Source organism: Carassius auratus, unplaced genomic scaffold (assembly GCF_003368295.1).
Source record: "Carassius auratus strain Wakin unplaced genomic scaffold, ASM336829v1 scaf_tig00216880, whole genome shotgun sequence".
In the NCBI taxonomy this organism is placed as follows: Eukaryota; Metazoa; Chordata; class Actinopteri; order Cypriniformes; family Cyprinidae; genus Carassius; species Carassius auratus.
The window spans coordinates 396,291-417,596 of NW_020528783.1; the positions used below are offsets into that span (position 1 = coordinate 396,291).

The following is a 21,306-nucleotide window of genomic DNA, read 5'->3' on the forward strand; positions in this document are numbered from 1 at the left end:
CTCTCTAATCAACTTTTTAATCAAAGTACGCTGTTCTTCTGAACAATGTCTTGAACGACCCATTTTCCTCAGCTTTCAAATGCATGTTCAACAAGTGTTGGCTTCATCCTTAAATAGGGGCCACCTGATTCACACCTGTTTCTTCACAAAATTGATGACCTAAGTGATTGAATGCCACACTGCTATTTTTTTGAACACACCCCTTTCAACTAATTCAACTAATTGCCCAATTGCACAGCCTTAAGAGCGTGCATATCATGAATGCTGGGTCTCATTTGTTTTCTGAGAATCTACTGAACCTACTGGTAACTTGTTTGCCACGTAGCAATAAAAAAATATACGAAAAACCTTGATTATTCTGGTTAGTCACATTGTACTGCTATTATTTTGAACAATACTGTATGTAGCCTAGCATTCTTTAACACCAATAATGTTTAAAGATAGCTATATTATCTTTAAAGAAACTGAAAATATTGTGACAAATTGTAGCATTTTGTAAAAAGAGGAGAGGAAGGAATCTTGGGTTTGCGGGGTCAGCTTTGAGAACGTGACATGGGGACGGGGCGGTCTGCCTCCTCTTTGTTGAATTCTGGCAATCTTCTGTTGTTCATTGTTGCAGAACAGACGGTAATGTGGGGGACAAAGCAGTGGTCTATTGATACCACAGGTTAAGTTGACCGTGCTTTACAACTACTATTGAATCAGAGGGACAGATAAGGATGTTGATCATTCGAGAATTGTGAAATTGAATTTATTTCTCAAGGAATGTTGGAGTATGTAAGAGGAGGAGGGTTTTCAGAGATCCTGTGATGTTCATTACAGATCTTTTTAGAAGGCTAAACAATGGTTCAGTACTTTTGTGATTGTAGTCTAACCTAATTTTAGGACTAGGAGGCCTTGCTTTCATGACAACCTCTGGAACATGGTGTTCTGCTTCGTTACCACATTTGTGGGTTACATGGTTTCCTTCCTTCTGTTTTCAGAGAAGTCTACATAGTAGTGTTTACAGTGTGTCACTTATCTAAACCATTTGAAGGAGAACTATGCACGGCATGAGAGAAAATTCACAAGATAAGATGTCTTAAATATCTCACCAATGCAGCGAAGTGATTGGATGATGGGCAAATGACTTTAAGTCTGCTTCTTCAAAACAGCGTTCAAATGATGAAGATAGGAACGTTTGTCATCAAAAGTCCCTTAAAAAACAAACAAAAAATGCTAGTACTCATAGGGAAACTAATATATTTCTGCCCTTCTGAAAGCGTCTCCTACTGTCAAAGAATGGATTTCCATTTTCAATCATCCCGTCTTCTGTTTTTGTTCAGATCAATGAGAAAATCCACCCATATTTTTTTACGCAGCATCACACAGAGTTATAAATGTGAACTGGTGGATCAACAAGAAGATAATGCATTGTAATAATTATTAGGAATTAAATGAGAAACACCTGGGGGGTAAAAGTCCGTTTTTACATTTCCCTAGTTAATTGTGAGGCAAGTTTGCATCTGATCTGGTTGCTAAGGTGTTCTGGGTGGTTCAAGTGTTAGTTAGTCTCTAAGACTAAATATGACTCATTTCCCTCCTGCATACAGGCCTGTGGTATTTTTTTTTTTAACCGACTAATAAAATCAACTTGACCTAGCACTATTTATTTTTGACATTAATATATATATATATATATATATATATATATATATATATATATATATATATATATATATATTGTATTATACAAATAATAAAATATAAAATAATTAATACATAATACATAAAAAGATATTAAAATGCAATCAAATAACACTTCTCTCGGTTATGTGTTGCACATACACAAATACAGACCCGACACAAAGAGCTGCTCAGACAATGAGTTACAGTGCTGATACACAGAATGTGAGAGAGCCTGGCATTAACATAGTTTGAATTGTAGACAATAGCTGATGTGACGGGCATAAAAGAGGACTGGCAGATGTGGACACGAGTGAGGGGCCTCAGCACCAGTGAGAAGGACTGAGCGTGAGAGGAAGTTCAACGTTAGGGCGTGGTGCACTAACCAACAGTTATATCAGACCGGCAGATGCTGTGCTCTGTTTGACTCCGATTGGATGTGGTACGCAAGATCAAAATGAACAGCAAGGTAAGTGAAATCAAATAATGAATATATGTGCTTAGTTTTGGAGTTTCTGAGCTTGAGTGATACACAGATGCTACAAGGTAAGCAGATGTAGAGATAGAGAGGAACATGATATGCTTAGCAAGAGGCACACGTGCTTCAAGCATGTGAGATCACTGTGGACCAGCCTATTCGTTCATCTGATCCATCGATCATGGAAGACCCAGAGGACCATCTGTCTTTACAAACAAGTAAACACAGTCACTCACCTGCAGAAGAAGATGAAGTACACAGCCACAGTTCAATACATGCTTGCCCTCGCATGAATCAAAGTGGCTACTTCTAATGAAAAAGTTCTTATAGAGGCCACAAAATAAAATAGAAAGGAAGAAATAAATGTAAATAATAATAATACATTTTTATTTATTCACGTCAAATGGTCAGCTGGGTGTATTAAACCTATTTTTATTATTATTATTTATTTTGCAATGAGGCAAATGTATTAGTGCATTTAATTTTTTTTTAGATTTGACATGAAAAACACAGGCACAATTTATATATATATATTTTATGAAAGCTTATAAGGTTGCATTCAAACTATTATTTTAATAGTTAATGCCATGTTCTATAAAGTTTGAAATGTTACTTTAAAAGCTGTAGCCAGTATGAATATATAATTGCATAGATCCGTTGAGACATTAAATTATGTTCATACCCCGCTTTATGACTCAGTTGTCTCTGCATTAAAATGTGTTAAACAAGACAGGAATGAGGGGCTTGATCAAATTTTTCAACAAATTGAATGTGTAGTAGTAACACGTGGCAGCAGTTCACAATTACAGGAAGTGATGTGAAGCAAGACTCACATGAATTGTAACTCACATGAAGCTATTCATACAGCATTTATGTAGAGATCACTTAAAAAAAATGTGTTGATTGTTATTGATACCATTTCTGTCTTTGATTATTAGAAAAACTTCTCCCTACTTATCAACAAGACAAATATAACATTTCACTATTAGTTCTGAAATTGGCACAACTTACCCCACACGGGACATAGTTTAGCCCACATTTTTAAAGAAAAAAAAAAAAAAACTTTTATTGAGCAAGAACACTAAAATTGATCACAAGTGACATTAAAGACTTTTGCATTTTTGCGTGACACCGAAGACTCAAGCAATGGCTGTTAGAAATTCAGCATTGCATCATAGGAATAAATTACATTTTAAAATATGTTCAAATACAAGACAGTTGTTTTAAATTGTAATAATATTTCAAAATTTTGCTGATTTTTATTGTATAACTGATCAAATAATGAGAGCTTTGGTGAGCATAAAAGACTTCCAAATCTTACAGACCCCAAACTTTTGGAAAGGTAAAATAAAATAAAATGCTTTTATTTTATAATCCGTGGCTTGCCAAGGGGTTGACACAGTTTACCCAGTGACGCATCATACCCACACTCCCTGACACCCTAAGACTCTGCTTTCATTGGTTCATATTTAAAGCCATGAGCTTTGGCCAAGTCTGCGGCAGTCAATTCTTTCACACATTCAAAACCGCTTTATTTTTGGTCCTGCAGTTGTTTGATTATACTAATGGAGAGCTTGGTGCCTGTAATGCCAGCCTGTCATCTGATGTGTCATAATCCAGTGTTTGTGTTATGTACTTGCTCATGTCAACCCCTCCCCGCAGAAACACTGGCAGCCTTCTGTTGTTGGCCTTTTATTGGCGTACATTTCCAAAACAACCGCAACTGATTGGCTAATGATAATGTTGGGAAATGTCAAAACATTTCATCTCAAAATGCTTTCATTACACAGGCAGATTGTTTACAGTAGCAAGAGAGAACCGTAAAGCACCATGACACATGCATGCTTGCTAAATATTTAACATGAACTCTGAAATGAAACTACTTACAATATTCTACCATTCAGAAGTTTAGGGTTGTTATGCTCACCCATGCTACATTTATTTGATCAAAAATACAATAAAAACAGTAAAATTGTGAAATATTATTTCAATTTGAAATAACTGTTTTCTATGTTAATATATTGTAAAATGTAATTTATTCCTGTGATGCAAATCTGAATTTTCAGCATCATTATTCCAGTCTTCAGTTCACATAAGCCTTCAGAAATCATTCTAATATACTTATTTGCTGCTCAAGAAACATTTATTATTATTATCATTATTATCAAAATTGGGGGGGAAAAATGTGTTGATTTTTATTTACTTTTCACTATATATTAGTCATTTCCGAATAGAAAAAATAAAGAAAAAATCCTCCAATTTTACAAACGTCACATTATGGAAGTACAATGGGTTCACATTACTTTAAAGTTGCAATAGCATAGAATACTTAAATAACAGCAATGCTTTGTGGGAAAATCTCAAAGCAATTTTCTACAGTCACCTTTTTCCACAGTCAAGGAGAAGTGTTTTTAACCTGGTTGTGTACTTGTGTTTATGGGTGTTTTCTCTTTTTCAGATCTTATTACGGGGGGCCGCCTTTTTTCTGTTACTCGTCTTCAGAAGTGAGTTATCATGATTCTTCTCCTCTCTCTTTCACACATGCACACACACCATCTTTTATGACATTACACGTATACATCACAACCATTTGTCAGCATAATCTGATAATGCATTTTTTTTATAAAATCCTACATTACCCAAAACCACAAATGACCAGTGGGTCTAATCTTTTTCAGATGAATACTTCCAATAAAAGATTGATTTATAGTCGTTCTGCAATAATCACAGTGTTTGCCAGTAGAATTGCTCAGTCTCATGTGGCCATTCATCTTGTGAAGGGATTCATTGGACAAACTGCACATAGCCGGAAAATGCACACAAATATGCCGCGACCCATCTCTGTAAGACCACAATTAGTCCTTGTTCTGTGGCAGGGTCTATGAGAGGCCTGCCTTCATTACAAACCGCTGCACTCTACATCACCACACTGTTATTATGTCTGCCTCAGAATACATTTGCATTCATCTGCTGCTTGTGTGTGTGGAAACTCGAACTCTGAAGCCGGCCCGGATCACTGAATGTGTTCTTCAAACACTCATAAGTCATAATGGTGTCAGAAGGAGATTGTTGGTAATGCTCTATAAAAAAAAAAAAAAATTCAGATGCTCTAGTAACAATCTCAAATATGTGTCTCTGCAGCCTTAATGGAAGTATCAATTTAATATTCTCTCTCTCTCCTTCTGTAGTTTTATTTGACACTTTGTGATTTGTGGATGAATACAAAATGGTATTAGATAGTCTAAATGCCTTTAAAGGGGACATAACACACAGTTTCAGCCATAACACACAGTTTATGATGACATTTCTGTAAATGTTCGGGACAATGGCTTTTTTTTTTGCAGCAATTCCTGGTTAGGCAAAATTACTAATATTACTATCAGTTATTATTGCATGAATAATTTAATTGCACAAGTTAGCCTAATTCATGTACCCCCCCACACACACACAGAAAAAAAAAAAAAAAAAACCCTTCTGTAGCGTCCAACCTTTCATTCTTCAGACGTATTTAACATAAAAACAGCTCTTTGCGCTTTGTTACTTTTAATATAATGCAAATGTTCAGCTTTCTGTACATTTTATCATGAAATAAAAACAATAAATGTGTTTTTTAGGCTCTTTAATGTGTTGTGAGAGATCGCTGTATTTGACTCAGCTCAAGAAGCATGTGAATCAATTAGACCTATTACATGATTAAACATTAATTACATTGTACTTTATCTTTCATGCATTCTGCTGTGCATTCATGTTTATTTCATGATACAACTGTATTAAAAAGGGAAAAGCACATATATTGATTGCAATTCATGATAAAATGTGCACATTTTGAACACAAAAAGCATTAATAAAACATTAAATATTATTTCCTATCTGCTTTTTAACTTTATTCATGCAATTCACTACTTTATTTTCAAAATATTACATCAATTAATCTTGTCTTGCTATGACTTTATTCTTGTATTTTGACTTTATTCTCAAAACAGGCCTACCACTTCCAGTAATTGTATTATTATTATGTGGCACCAACACGCTTCAAATATAGATGATAAATAAAACATTTATAGCCTAATTTATGTGTTGGCATTTACACACAAATTAACAAATTACAAAACAAATATATTCATTAGTCTAGATTAGAAGCTCAGAAAATGCAAAAAAAAAGAAACAAAAACAAAAGGCAAGTTTTTATTACCGTTTTTGCATCTGCCCCCTCACACTAGTTGTCACACACTGCACGAGCTGACAACAACTCTGCTAAAAAGTTGTTTTTCAAAAAAAACTTGTGCTGCAAGCTGTTTGCATGATGATCTGTTCTGGAAAATATATCTCCATTTCTTGTGTCCAAACTTTTCTTAAAGCCATGTTGCTGCTGCTGTTTTCCTTCCGCTATATAGTGTTTATATGTGTGTGTTTGTGTGTGTGTGTGGATGTGGTGTCTATATTAATATTAATACAAACTGCATTTCTTGCTGTAACTTTGAAATCAATCAATTTTTGGGCCTTAAATTGCGTAAAATATTTCTATCAATTGCCCATTTTAAGCAGGTGTTTGCTCATACCGTTTTCTGGTAATGGTTTTTTTATATGCTATAAATAATTTTACAAGATAGCCATCAGCTTTCAAAGATTTTTGAAAAATAGCCTAGGCACATTGTTGAAAATACCCCTGGGAAATCAATATCCCAAGATCTTGAACTGTATCCCAGAAAATATACTTTTTCAGCAACTCCAAAATATATGAGATGTGATCAGCATCCAAAAGATCCCACATAATACCTAAAGAGACCTGAAGAGCAGAAGATTTCTCCACCCAAACTCTCCATCTTCGTGAAGAAGTTTTCTAACCACAGCCGAAATGTTTCTGTGTTTCTGTCTTATACAGGTTTTGCAGCTGAGAACGTGACAGAAACAGAGACCCCAGCACCAATGACGAGCCCCACACCTCCGTTTAATAACACTGAACACACAGACGAGGGTAAGGGTAGGAATTTGATTTCCTTTTTTACATTTTTATTTCCCAGCATAACCACATAACCATCCCAGGATTGCCTGTTAAGTTTTATATTATAGTCAGTATATGTTTACTCTATACTTCCAATTTGTTTGCGGTTTTGAATCGAAGTGTTTCCAATACAGCTGAGTTACAGGTCCAATACAGAAGGAATTGATTTTTGTGGCATAATAAACTGGCAATATTTGTTTTGGTTTATATCTGTAGTACAATTCAATCACGAAAGTGTTTGCCTCGTTCCTTCAGATAACCTGAAAACAACAGAGGTGACAATGAGCCCAGAAGAAGAGGATTCTAACCTCACCCTAACTGCAGCAAACACTGAAGACTCTACAGAATCCCCTTTGCCATCCTCGGTGACCTCCAAAAAGACGTCTGCCGCACACCGTAAGCCCTGATTCTGACCGAAATGCAACTTTGGTTTTGGTGAAAGGACTTCCAGTGTGGGATTGTGGGATTGGGGGAGGGTAACAGAGCTCAGGATTGCATGAATAGCTGAGAGGCTTCCTCTTTACTCATGCAATTTATATCAAGCGCACACATAATTAGCAGGTAATTAGAAAATGTTCAAGGCTCTTTCCATGCTGAGAGGCTTAAAGATAATGCAGCATTTCAGTGGGATTGAGGAGCACTGTCGCGGCGAGCTGATATGCTTTATGAAGAATCAACCAACCATATATCCTGGGAGAGCAGTGCCATTGAAATATGCAAAAATTGAATTTGAAAGACAGGGCCGGACAGAGAATGAGTGCTGCTGGAATTTAATTAGAAGCTATTACGGACAAATCCATAGGATTGCGATAAGAAGCAGCATCTGCTTTTCACTCGGAAAGTCTTTGCTGTCAACCTACATTATGGACAAAAACGGGATTCAAAAGATCACTCCTATTCATAACTCTGTGAATTTGAGAAAAAGAATGTACATGCTACACTGTAAAAAAATTCTTGTTGTTTTTACAAAAACTTTTTGGCAGCTGTGGTTGCCAGAATAATTTTGTAAAAATACAGAAAACTGTAAACACATTTACGTCAAAAACTGTTAATTTTACAATATAAAGCTGTAATTTACAAACAAGAAAATGTGAATATAAACCAGTAAATTCAACAACACACAAAATTAAATCTGTTTTGTACCTTGAAAATACTGACAACCACCATAATAATAAAGATGGTACTGGATAAGAGAAAGCCACATGAAGTATCAAAGCTCATCACAAGTAGCTTCACCACAAGCAGAAGTATATATTAACATATAGAAGGTGCACATTTATGGAAATACAAAACACCATCATGGTAACACACGTGATACTTAAATAATGCAAAAAACTTTCATTAAGCAACAGAAGATGTAACATAAAGCTCAAATGTACATAACTGATAACAAGAACTATTTAAAAACATGATTATTTAAACAAAATACTTTCAAACGTGGAGTGTCACGCAGGGAATTCTGGGAATATCAGTTTACAGTTTTAGACTGTAAATTATACATTGATTTGTTCTTTTTTTACTTCTAAAAGCTGTATAATTAACAGAATTTTACTGTAAATTTACATTAAATGCTTTGTTAGATCTTTTACAGTTTTTCCCTGTATATAGTACGGGAACTTACTGTTAACCTATTATCAGTTTTTTTCCGTAGCGTTTTTACAAAATTTTACAGTTAAAATTACACTTATTTTTTACAGTGTAGATTAGGTTTCTCTCTGTCTTTTTCCTTGACCTCACTTCCCTCTCATTTTCTCATTGAAGCGACCCTTAACACCACCACCTCCAGAATTGAGGCCGCCAGACCTGTAAAGTGGGGTAAAACTCTCTCATCTTCCTCTTTTTTTCTTTTCTTTTTTTTTTTTTTTTTACATAAATGTGACCCTAGATCACAAAACATTTCTTAAGTCACTGGGGTATATTTTTTGCAATAGCCAAAAAACATTGTATGGGTCAAAATTATCGATTTTCTTTTATGGCAAAAATCATTAAGATATGAAGTAAAGATATTTTGTAAATTTCCTACTGTAAATATAATTTACAGTTTTATTTTATTTTATTTTATTTGCTCCCTCATATTCCAGATGTTCAAATAGTTGTATATCAGCCAAATATTGTCTGATCCTAATAAACCATACATCATGTATATGTGTGTGTGTGTGTGTGTGTGTGTGTGTGTGTATATATATATTTCATTACATTTCACTGATTTTCTTTCAATTTAACCCATCAAATCTTAAAGTCATTTGCATAAACTGCATTTTATTAACACAACTCTGATTGAATCGTAGAAAATTAGTGTTGGAGATCATGTGATGTGGATAAGTGAAAGATTGTTTCTTCTCATTAGATGCAGCAGGCTCATGAATCCATCACCATGATCACACACACCCACACATATTCTGCTGGCTTATTTAGAATATTATGAAAATGATAGAGTCTATTACATTTTATAGGCATGTGGACTGTTTTTAGGTCTTGTTTATGATGTCAACATCTCTCTAAATTTTGCAATTTCCTCAACAGACAAGAAATGGGACGAACCGTTTAATTACAGTAAGTATTTGTTTAATCATTCCTTCATTAATAGTTCTCACTGATGCAGACTTCACGATTACTGCTAGAACAAACCTCTAACCCAAAGTATTGTATATCATCTGTAACTCGTGCCGCACTGTTTGTTCTACAGATATGGATGATACTTACTGATACTTGTTTGTGCTACAATTTTTTCAAGTGACTGGACTTATAGATTCTCACTTAATGGATGATAAAACAATAGCAGCAATAGCAGAAAAATCCAATAGCAGTGTTATTCAAATAACATTATTATTATTATTGAGTAATTATAGTTGAGTTGACCCCAAAATAAACATGTGCTTAAAATGTACTCACCCTCAGGCCTTCCAACTTATACATGAGTTTGTTTCTTCATTGGAAGAGATTTGGAGAATTGTAGCATTATATAATTTGTGAATGGGTGCCGTCAGAATGAGAGCCCAAATGGCTGATAAAAACATCAAAATAAACAAATACATCAAAACTTTTTTAACTTTGTTGCTGGCAAAAAATACATGATCGATAATAAATCTTCCTCCAGTGTAAAAATGTATCCCGTTGATGTCTCACATCAAAATCCACGGACATGTTTGTTTAGAACTAGACTGTAAACTTGGACTGTTTTCACTTGTAAACAGTGTTTGATCGGTGCAAATTTCTCTCCTGATTCAGATGTTATTACTTTTTTTTATTATTGGATTAAGCACTACTATGAATGAAAAGTTTTATTTTAGCCATATAAGCAACCGTTAAAAACATCTTAGTGTTGAATTTATTTACAAGCCTGCAGTTTTATTGATGGACTGGAGTTATGTGGATTATGGTGGTGTTTTTGTCAGCTGTTTGCACTCTCATTCTCACGGCACCCATTCACTGCAGAGCATCCATTGTGATATAATGCTAAATTTCTCCAAATCTGATCTGATGAAGAAACAAACTCATATACATCTGGATAACCTGAGGGTAAGTATATGTTCAGCAAATTTATGGTTGAACTATTTCTTTAAAGCGTTTCCCTTAACAATAACATTAAAAGACCACATATTTGTAAACCTTGAGCACAAAACCAGCCTTAAGTCGCTGGGGTATATTTGAAGCAATAGCCAAAAATACATTGTATGGAGAAGAATTATCAATTTTTCTTTTATGCCAAAAATGTCACAGTGTCTGGGTTGTTGTTCCCCGGGGTTCCACTAGATGTCCTCCTTCTCACGGTGCCTGTCCCAGATCACTTCCTGTTCCCTTATATGGTCACCTTCCTCCTTGTTACCTGATTGATTGTTCACCCCACCTGTCTCCTGTTTCCCAATTATCCTTCTGTGTATAAATACCCAGTCTGTCTTAGTCTATGTCACGGAGTCCTTGTCTGATGTCATTGTGTTTCAGGTCCATCAGTCTTGCTTTGTCTTACCCTATGTGTCTCATTCTCTCGTTCCACCAGACTTCCTCTACCTTTCCGTTCTTCCGAGTTCCCCGTTTCATCCGGTTCCCTTTTTGTTTGATTTGTCTCTCATGACTGTTTATTTTGTATTTACCCCTCTGTTTAAATAAAACCCTTACCTGCATTTGGATCTACCCTCTCTTTGTGTTTTTCCCCAATACCTTTCGTGACAGAAGGACTCCGTCATGCCTAGATCCAGCGGTGTGGGATTTCGAATCGGTTCCCCAGCCACCATGGAGGAACGGAGGGGGAGATACCAGAACTTAATCACCCTTCATCAAGAGGGAAGTGAGGTGGGTGGCCTGGCGCAATTGTTTTGGACTATGGCAGTCGGGCTAGGTTACAATGATGCAGCACTAAAGGATTTATTTAATAATTGCCTGGATGATCCTTTACCTTCATGGGAGATGAAGGGGTTAGAGATACTGGACTTTTGGGGGTTTACCAATTACCTGCACCATCGTGCCCAGTGGGATGCAACAACCACACCAGAGTGTCCAGACAAGGCTGCCAGCTCAGCCCCACAGCACAAGATGGGCGCCAGCCCAACCCCACAGCACAGGATGGCCGCCAACCCAGCCCCACAGCCCAAGATGGCCACCAGCCCAGCCCCACAGCCCAAGATGGCCGCCAACCTAGCGTCACAGCCCAAGATGGCCGCCAGCCCAGCACCACAGCACAAGATGGCCGACTCAACGCCACCGACTCCCCATCGTAGAGGGCGGAGGAGGAGACAGGCAGCTGCTGTTCCCGAGGCGGAGCCCGATGCAGTGCCCGAGGCGGTGCCCGATGCTGTTTCCGAGGCGGTGCCCGATGCTGTTTCCGAGGCGGTGCCCGATGCAGTTCCCGAGGCGGTGCCCGAGGCGGTGCCCGATGCTGTTTCCGAGGCGGTGCCCTATGCAGTTCCCGAGGCGAAGCCCGATTGCAGTTCCCGAGGCGGTGCCCGATGCAGTTCCCGAGGCGGTGCCCGATGCAGTTCCCGAGGCGGTGCCCGATGCAGTTCCCGAGGCGGTGCCCGATGCAGTTTCCCGAGGCGGTGCTCGATGCAGTTCCCGAGGCGGTGCCCGATGCAGTTTCCGAGGCGGTGCCCGATGCAGTTCCCGAGGCGGTGCCCGATGCAGTTCCCGAGGCGGTGCCCGATGCTGTTCCCGAGGCCGAGGTCGTTCCCGAGGCGAAGCCCGATGCAGTTCCCGAGGCGGTGCCCGATGCTGTTCCCGAGGCGGTGCCCGATGCTGTTCCCGAGGCGGTGCCCGATGCAGTTCCCGAGGCGGAGCCCGATGCAGTTCCCGAGGCGGAGCCCGATGCAGTTCCCGAGGCGGTGCCCGATGCTGTTTCCGAGGCGGTGCCCGATGCAGTTCCCGAGGCGGAGCCCGATGCAGTTCCCGAGGCGGTGCCCGATGCAGTTCCCGAGGCGGTGCCCGATGCAGTTCCCGATGCGGTTCCCGAGGCGGTGCCCTATGCAGTTCCCGAGGCGGTGCCCTATGCAGTGCCCGAGGCGGTGCCCTATGCAGTGCCCGAGGCGGTGCCCGATGCAGTGCCCGAGGCGGTGCCCGATGCTGTTTCCGAGGCGGTGCCCGATGCAGTTCCCGAGGCGGTGCCCGAGGCGGTGCCCGATGCTGTTTCCGAGGCGGTGCCCTATGCAGTTCCCGAGGCGGAGCCCGATGCAGTTCCCGAGGCGGAGCCCGATGCTGTTCCCGAGGCGGAGCCCGATGCTTGTTCCCGAGGCGGAGCCCGATGCTGTTCCCGAGGCGGAGCCCGATGCAGTTCCCGAGGCGGTGCCCGATGCTGTTCCCGAGGCCGATGCAGTTCCCGAGGCGGTGCCCGATGCTGTTCCCGAGGCCGAGGTCGTTCCCGAGGCGGTGCCCGATGCTGTTCCCGAGGCGGTGCCCGATGCAGTTCCCGAGGCGGAGCCCGATGCAGTTCCCGAGGCGGAGCCCGATGCAGTTCCCGAGGCGGAGCCCGATGCAGTTCCCGAGGCGGTGCCCGATGCAGTTCCCGAGGCGGAGCCCGATGCAGTTCCCGAGGCGGAGCCCGATGCAGTTCCCGAGGCGGAGCCCGATGCAGTTCCCGAGGCGGTGCCCGATGCAGTTCCCGAGGCGGTGCCCGATGCTGTTTCCGAGGCGGTGCCCTATGCAGTTCCGAGGCGGTGCCCTATGCAGTTCCCGAGGCGGTGCCCGATGCAGTGCCCGAGGCGGTGCCCGATGCTGTTTCCGAGGCGGTGCCCGATGCAGTTCCCGAGGCGGAGCCCGATGCTGTTCCCGAGGCGAAGCCCGATGCAGTTCCCGAGGCGAAGCCCGATGCAGTTCCCGATGCTGTTCCGAGGCGGTGCCCGATGCAGTTCCCGAGGCGGTGCCCGATGCAGTTCCCGAGGCGGTGCCCGATGCAGTTCCCGAGGCGGTGCCCGATGCAGTTCCCGAGGCGGTGCCCGATGCAGTTCCCGAGGCGGTGCCCGATGCAGTTCCCGAGGCGGTGCCCGATGCTGTTCCCGAGGCGGTGCCCGATGCAGTTCCCGAGGCGGTGCCCGATGCAGTTCCCGAGGCGGTGCCCGATGCAGTTCCCGAGGCGGTGCCCGATGCTGTTCCCGAGGCGAAGCCCGATGCAGTTCCCGAGGCGAAGCCCGATGCAGTTCCCGATGCTGTTTCCGAGGCGGTGCCCGATGCAGTTCCGAGGCGGTGCCCGATGCAGTTCCCGAGGCGGTGCCCGATGCAGTTCCCGAGGCGGTGCCCGATGCAGTTCCCGAGGCGGTGCCCGATGCAGTTCCCGAGGCGGTGCCCGATGCTGTTCCGAGGCGGTGCCCGATGCAGTTCCCGAGGCGGTGCCCGATGCAGTTCCCGAGGCGGTGCCCCGATGCAGTTCCCGAGGCGGTGCCCGATGCAGTTCCCGAGGCGGTGCCCGATGCAGTTCCCGAGGCGGTGCCCGATGCAGTTCCCGAGGCGGTGCCCGATGCAGTTCCCGAGGCGGTGCCCGATGCAGTTCCCGAGGCGGTGCCCGATGCTGTTCCCGAGGCGGTGCCCGATGCAGTTCCCGAGGCGGTGCCCGATGCAGTTCCCGAGGCGGAGCCCGATGCAGTTCCCGAGGCGGAGCCCGATGCAGTTCCCGAGGCGGTGCCCGATGCAGTTCCCGAGGCGGAGCCCGATGCTGTTCCCGAGGCGGAGCCCGATGCTGTTCCCGAGGCGGTGCCCTATGCAGTTCCCGAGGCGGAGCCCGATGCAGTTCCCGAGGCGGAGCCCGATGCAGTTCCCGAGGCGGTGCCCGATGCAGTTCCCGAGGCGGAGCCCGATGCTGTTCCCGAGGCGGAGCCCGATGCTGTTCCCGAGGCGGAGCCCGATGCAGTTCCCGAGGCCGAGGTCGTTCCCGAGGCGGTGCCCGATGCTGTTCCCGAGGCGGAGCCCGATGCTGTTCCCGAGGCGGAGCCCGATGCTGTTCCCGAGGCGGAGCCCGATGCTGTTCCCGAGGCGGTGACCACAAGGCCGTGGTGGTCTTCGGCTCCGCCCTGGGAGACTCTGGCGGTGACCACGAGGACGTGGTGGTCATCCGCTCCGCCCTGGGGGACTCTGGCGGTGACCACGAGGACGTGGTGGTCGTCCGCTCCACCCTGGGGGACTCTGGTGATGACCATGAGGACGTGGTGGTCTTCTGCTCCGACCTGGTGGACTCCGGCCTCGACCACAGAGACGTGGTGGTCTTCCACTCCGCCCTGGAGGGTTCTGGCCTTGACCACACGGCTGTGGTGGTCATCTGCTCCGTCCTAGTGGACGCCTCAACATGTCCTTCATGGACTTATGTTTTGTGTTTTTTGAGTTCTGTTTCTGTCTGTTCTCTTTAGTTTAGTCTGGCCCTCCGTCCCTCCCCCTGTACCTCCTCCGGTCCTCCTCCCTCCTGATCTCCCGGTTTTATGTATCATTTCTGGTGTTTGTCCCCCATGTGTTCCTTTTCTGGCCCTCCGTCCCTCCCCCTGAGCCTCCACCTGTCCGCCTCCCTCCTGGTCTCTGTGTCATGTTTTGTCTTTAAGCGTCTGGTAGCCGCTCCGTAGAGGGGGGGTACTGTCACAGTGTCTGGGTTGTTGTTCCCCGGGGTTCCACTAGATGTCCTCCTTCTCACGGTGCCTGTCCCAGATCACTTCCTGTTCCCTTATATGGTCACCTTCCTCCTTGTTACCTGATTGATTGTTCACCCCACCTGTCTCCTGTTTCCCAATTATCCTTCTGTGTATAAATACCCAGTCTGTCTTAGTCTATGTCACGGAGTCCTTGTCTGATGTCATTGTGTTTCAGGTCCATCAGTCTTGCTTTGTCTTACCCTATGTGTCTCATTCTCTCGTTCCACCAGACTTCCTCTACCTTTCCGTTCTTCCGAGTTCCCCGTTTCATCCGGTTCCCTTTTTGTTTGATTTGTCTCTCATGACTGTTTATTTTGTATTTACCCCTCTGTTTAAATGAAACCCTTACCTGCATTTGGATCTACCCTCTCTTTGTGTTTTTCCCCAATACCTTTCGTGACAAAAAATCCTTAGGATATTATGTAAAGATCATGTTCCGTGAAGATATTTTGTAAATATTATCCAAAACCTATTTTTTTAATTAGTAATATGGATGGCTAAGAACATCTGGACAACTTTCAAAGTGATTTTCTCAGTGTTAAGATTTTTAAATCTAAAATATAATTTTTTTTAGAAATGGATCTTTATAACTGGTTTTGTGGTCCATGGACTCATTTGGTGATCTTGTGGAACTCATTACTAATTAATTGTCTGCTGATTTCTCTGGTACAGCAGCGTACGAGCCGCTGTCAGTGCATTCAACCACAAAGACTGGAGGAACTCAATCTCCCTGTCAGTGGAAAGTATTGTGTTTATAAGAAGCACAGAGGTGCCGAGCTCGGGAGCACTATTACTGTCTCAAGAGCTGTAGTTGAAAGCTTATGACCTGGCGACAGCTGCTGCTTCAATCACTTCCTATTGTTAGGGCAGCTACAAGAAATCTGATGTTCAGGAAATAGCCTCATTAGCAGTGACCCGTAGATGCTTCTGTTCTACATTCAATCCCCAGGAACTAAGTTTATAAGTGCATGAATATGTTTCAGAGTTTCATCAGTTAATGGTGTTTAATGGCGGTTCGCTGTTACTTCAAAGCATGTGTGTGTGTGTGAGAGAGAGAGAGAGGGGGGGGGGGTTACCTGCTTTGTGTGTACTGAATGCTGCATGTCATAAAGTTCAAGGAATTGTTTATAAAATTGACTTTTGTTGCTACTCTTGCTGTGAAGAACACTCGATGATTGAAATTCTTTTGTGACATCCACACACAAGCATGAAATTAAAATTAATGTCACTTTATGTATGTTTCCAGACTGCTGGACTGGATTCTTCTGTTAGTGTGTTCTGCATCATGTTTAATGCATGACATGACATAAGTTTATTGTTTTATTTATTTATTTCAGATTACTCCAGTCTACGTCATGTAGGGTTAACCATCGCCGCAGTTCTCTTTGTGATGGGAATCATGGTGCTTGGTTGTAAGTAAACCCATTTTCAAGTCTCAGTCCAGTCAAAAATAAATGGACAAAAGCTATCACTGGGGAGGTACCTTTTCAAAAGGTACACTTTTGTTCCTTTTAGGTTCTAATATGTTCACTTTAATTAATCATATGTAACATTAAGGTTCCAAAATGGACCTTTTATGTACAAGCGACAGCTTTTGTTCCTTTTATAAACCATTACAATTTAAATCCCCAAACCTCTCTCCTCTCTTTTTTATTCTTTCTCCATCTGTAAGGTGGCAAAGTGAAACGAATCCCACGGTGTCATATTGGCAAAGGAAGGTGAGAAAAAAACTGTTTACCATGAGAGTATTCTTGTCAGACAGTCACATACTACCAAACAGTATATAGTATACACTTTGCATTATGCAAATGTTGCCAAAATGTTCAGTACATATGCAAAAGATCCCAATGTGTAGAATACTATATCCCCATAACGTATGAAGTTGACATTTTTAACCTCTTTCTTGATTCATTATTTGATTGGACTGACCAAATGTAATATTTTCATGTTTTTGTAATTGTATATAGTGTATAAACAGTATATAATTGACTAATACTACATTCTGAATAACAGGCTAAAGTAGTAGGTGGTACACCATGTAAACTACACTTCTCTATTAATACGTTTTTGTGTAAGCTGTACTGTAAACTGATCATTTAGACAAATCGATAGTTAATTTGAGAACATTTGCATACTGTGCTTAGTTTACATGCTCTTTACTGCTTTAAAAGTGGTATGCTCTTTCATACATATTCATTGTGTACTTTTTTAATGCATGTAGCGATCAGATGCCTAATAACGTTTTGCCTCTTTCTGATGTGTCTTTATAATCATTATGGACTTCATTGTGTTTATATGCCATTAGGGCTTTTATATTGATTGTTCTAAAACACATGACTTCATTCTTTCCACATATAATGAATGCGAAGAGTTAAACTTGAATGTGCTTATTATACACCTGTCAGTGCCATCTGATAATGAAAATACACAACCATTGCATGGAGAGAATGTCAACTGAATTGACTTGTGCAAGAGAGAAAACAAAACAGTATATAATTTTAGTAATATAAGAGAAGAATAATAACACTTCTCTATGAAAAGAGCCTTTTCAAATGATCTCGGCTATTAAGGCAAAAAGGCATAATTTTCTTTCTCTGCAAAATATTAACAAGCGGTAACGCTTTACCTGGAGAGAAAGCAGTTGTTGACTTGGCTTTACCTCACACAGAGCTGCTGTGAAAACCCTGCTGGAGGCTTTAACAGCTGATTTATACTATATTTAATGGAATATTTAATGCCCTGTGGCAATAAGCTGACTTATTAAATAAGGTGTCCATATTTTAGTTTTCCAGAATGAGGACTGTGGGTGCAAGGTCTATATCCCAAATATCAACCATTTAAATTGTCATTTCCAAACCTAAAATATATATTTTACAATCAATTTTATGTATATTGATCATAAACACAGCTAAAAAAAAGCTTCCAACCAGAGGCACTCCTTCACAAAACTTAACATCATAGTTTCATCATATACTGTAGAATACAAAATGTTCCAATACAAGTATTTCAGGCAAATTTTACTTATTCAACATTTCAAACCTTTAACCCATGGGGGAGAATCAACCAATTGGCAAAAGTAGGCAAAAGTAGCCCAATACCATGAAAAACAAAATGTTTGTGGGAGCAGGCGGAATGGACACAAAAAATCTCGGGAGTGAAATATACTGTACATGTTGCAGGAGCGGATGATCATGGTCAAAAATTCAGCAGCATTAAGAAAACAGTCCCTCGCAGGGCTCTAATTCAAAAATGCACACGGTGAATGGTGACTGTAGACTGCAAAAGCCGAATCCTGAACATTTTTGTCGATTAGAAATCCCGGCCAAACGCTTTTTTTTTTTTTACTCCGAAAGGGGACATGTCCGGTAAAGAGAGGATACATGGTAACATCACCTTACTGTATATTAAAAGTTTAGAAAAAAATTATAAAACTTTTACTTACCTTCAGGCCATTCAAGATGTACAGTACCTGTAAGTGAGTTTGGTTCTTCATCAAAACAGATTTGGAAAAAAAAAAATAGCATTACATCACTTCTCTGCAGTGAATGGGTGCCGTCAGAATGAGAGTCCATCACAATAATCATTCCCCACAAATCCAGTTCGTCAATTAACATCTTGTGAAATGAACAGGTGCATGTTTGTAAGAAACAAATCCATCATTAAGGCATTTTGACTTTAAACTGTCACTTATGGCCAAAATACATAACCCATAATAGCACTACTTCCAGTATAAAAAAAATCCATCATCTGTTGTCCTCTCACATTTAAAGCTGCGGTAGGGAACTTTTGACGCTCTAGCGGTTAATAAACAGAATTGCTTGCGTCTTGCGGAAGAACATCGTAGCCGGAACTACTTCTCTCTGTTTATGTCTATGAAGAATCACAAAGGCACTGGGTTACTCCGCCGCGGTACCCCCGAAGCAATCTTAAATAGTCCGAATATAAACACTTATTATAGGTGCACCCTAGTGACTCAAGACAGGCTAAAAACACGGTTTGGAAAATGGATTCATGGTCGCTTATTATATACATTTTGTCATACTTTGAACACATAAAAAAGTTACGGACCGGCAGCTCTGATTGGTTATTTCTTACCGGGAGCGGATGAATTTCTGCAAATGGCAATAGGAGCACTGGGAGGAGCTTGATTTTTTCACAGATTATCTGTCTCATATTCTACTGTCAGGACATAATGACAGGTTTAACAAATATGTAAAAAAATATATTTTTACAAAAGTTACCAACTGCAGCTTTAAATCTACCAACATATTTATTTACAACTGGTTTCACTTATTTATGCGTCACTTGTGGATTATTGAGATCTGTTTTCATCAACTGTTTGGATTATCATTCTGACGGCACCCATTCACTGCAGAGCATCCATTGGTTAGCAAGTGATGGAATGCTAAATATCTTGAAATCTGAAAAAACAAACTAATCTACCGTACATCTTGGATAGCCTGAGGGTGAGTACATTTCCTGCAAATGTTCATTTTTTGGGGTAAATTATTCCTTTAGGGACATTTCCACAAGATGTTACCGGTGAGAAAACCTGCTCACAAAATATGATTGATTGTGGTTAGAAATTACTCATTCTAAATTCTATTTATTCTAAAATAAATGTTATCCTTACTATGAATCACATTGCATTGCTGCTCGTTTTAATAAAGTTAAACTCTGGAAATGTTGACAAACTTTTGCCTACATAGAAAACTAGTTCATTGCCAAAATGGCCTCCAGGTAAACTGATTTACTTGAATGGAACCTTTTTTTTTTTTTTGAGAAAGTGCAAAACTAACAAATTCTCTCTCTCTCTCTCTTTCTCTCTCTCTCTTCTTTCTTTCTCTCTACAACTTCTTTCTAACATTATTTTATTTTATTTTTCTGGGTGCATAGTTCATACGAGGTGACCAGAAGTTAACACTTTCCCGGCATTGATCAGCTGGCCCAGCAAATAAACAGAAGAACAGCAGAACACCCAGTCAGTCTGTTTCCACAGCGGTTACAGACTTACATTTCCCCTTGTGAGAACAACATCATAAGGACAAGATGGAGAGTTTGTGTGTGTGTGTGTGTGTGGAGTGAGCGTGTTCATTATTTCAAACTGATCTCCAGGATTGTCACAGAGGCGCCGGGGAATAAGATGTGTGCTATCGTGCTGCACTAAACGCCAGCAGTAACACACCGGCTGGGACTTTGGCAGATCCCAACGTAATCACGCATCACAGACACAAAATCCCTTTCATCCTCTGCTCTCCTGCACCAAACTGCTTGGTTTAAGCGTCAAACTTTGTACAATACAGGCCTGTACTTGTGTTTTATTATTATTATTATTCAATACTTTGCATCCTCAGATGTGTCAATCTTTGTGTAGCTCACAAGCGCCCTCAAGAGGCCTTCAGACACATTATTATGAGATCTCCCAAGAGGAGAAGAATAAAAACAATTTGCCTGAGTCTGTTTAGTGATTCATGTTTCTGATTCTTTAAATTTATTCTTTAATAAATAAATAAAATACAGCTTTATCAGTGTATACCGCCTGGGTTTAGACTAAGTGGAGTTTCATATTATTATCTTGCATAAGCTGGGCTGTCAACAGTGGAAAATGAGTATATGCTGTTGTCAGAGGAAAAATGAAAATATCAAGACCATCTATTGGTGACATTTACCATTAGCATATCTCAGCTGGAAAATTGTGCAAGGTGTTTATGTTACTATTCTATAATTAACCCAAAAATGCAAATTCTGTCATAAAAAAGGCAGATTTTATTTTTATTGCATAGCAGAACGTCCAAGATGCTCTTTTGTAAACAGCAAAAACTGAATGGTTGATAATGATAACTAAGCTAAAATTAAATGAGTAAATAATTAAAACTTCATTTAAATAAAGGTGAAATTTAAAAAGATTAAATGAAGAAACATGTTTATGTTTAAAAAAATACTTTTAATTAAACTTAAACTTAGAAAACTGAAATGTTGCTTTGGTAACTAATTAAAATCATAAGTACAAAAACTGAAATAAAAATACATTTAAAATGTGAATGTTGAAAGGCAAATATTTTAAG

The 21,306-nt window shown here is 41.2% G+C and overlaps 1 protein-coding gene across 2 annotated transcripts; it reads left to right on the forward strand.

Moving 5' to 3' along the window:
- Positions 1-1,978: 1,978 nt before the first annotated feature.
- LOC113099203 (FXYD domain-containing ion transport regulator 5-like) lies at positions 1,979-20,197 on the forward strand. Of its 2 annotated transcripts, XM_026264301.1 has the most exons (9): positions 1,979-2,134; positions 4,602-4,647; positions 7,026-7,118; positions 7,401-7,541; positions 8,907-8,960; positions 9,669-9,698; positions 16,579-16,653; positions 16,914-16,959; positions 20,138-20,197. In XM_026264301.1, exons 1-9 carry the CDS (start codon positions 2,123-2,125, stop codon positions 20,160-20,162), a joined length of 522 nt encoding a protein of 173 aa, XP_026120086.1. In that variant the 5' UTR covers positions 1,979-2,122; the 3' UTR covers positions 20,163-20,197. The 2 variants fall into 2 exon arrangements, with proteins under 2 accessions (XP_026120086.1, XP_026120087.1); XM_026264302.1 differs by lacking the exons at positions 16,579-16,653; positions 16,914-16,959; positions 20,138-20,197 and adding an exon at positions 11,316-11,358.
- Positions 20,198-21,306: the final 1,109 nt, after the last annotated feature.

Excerpts from the sequence above, each read along its gene's own strand:
- LOC113099203 (XM_026264301.1), top strand. Across the intron at positions 4,648-7,025 it reads TCTGTTACTCGTCTTCAGAA|GTTTTGCAGCTGAGAACGTG; the intron begins GTGAGTTATCAT and ends TGTCTTATACAG. Across the intron at positions 7,542-8,906 it reads AAAGACGTCTGCCGCACACC|CGACCCTTAACACCACCACC; the intron begins GTAAGCCCTGAT and ends TTCTCATTGAAG.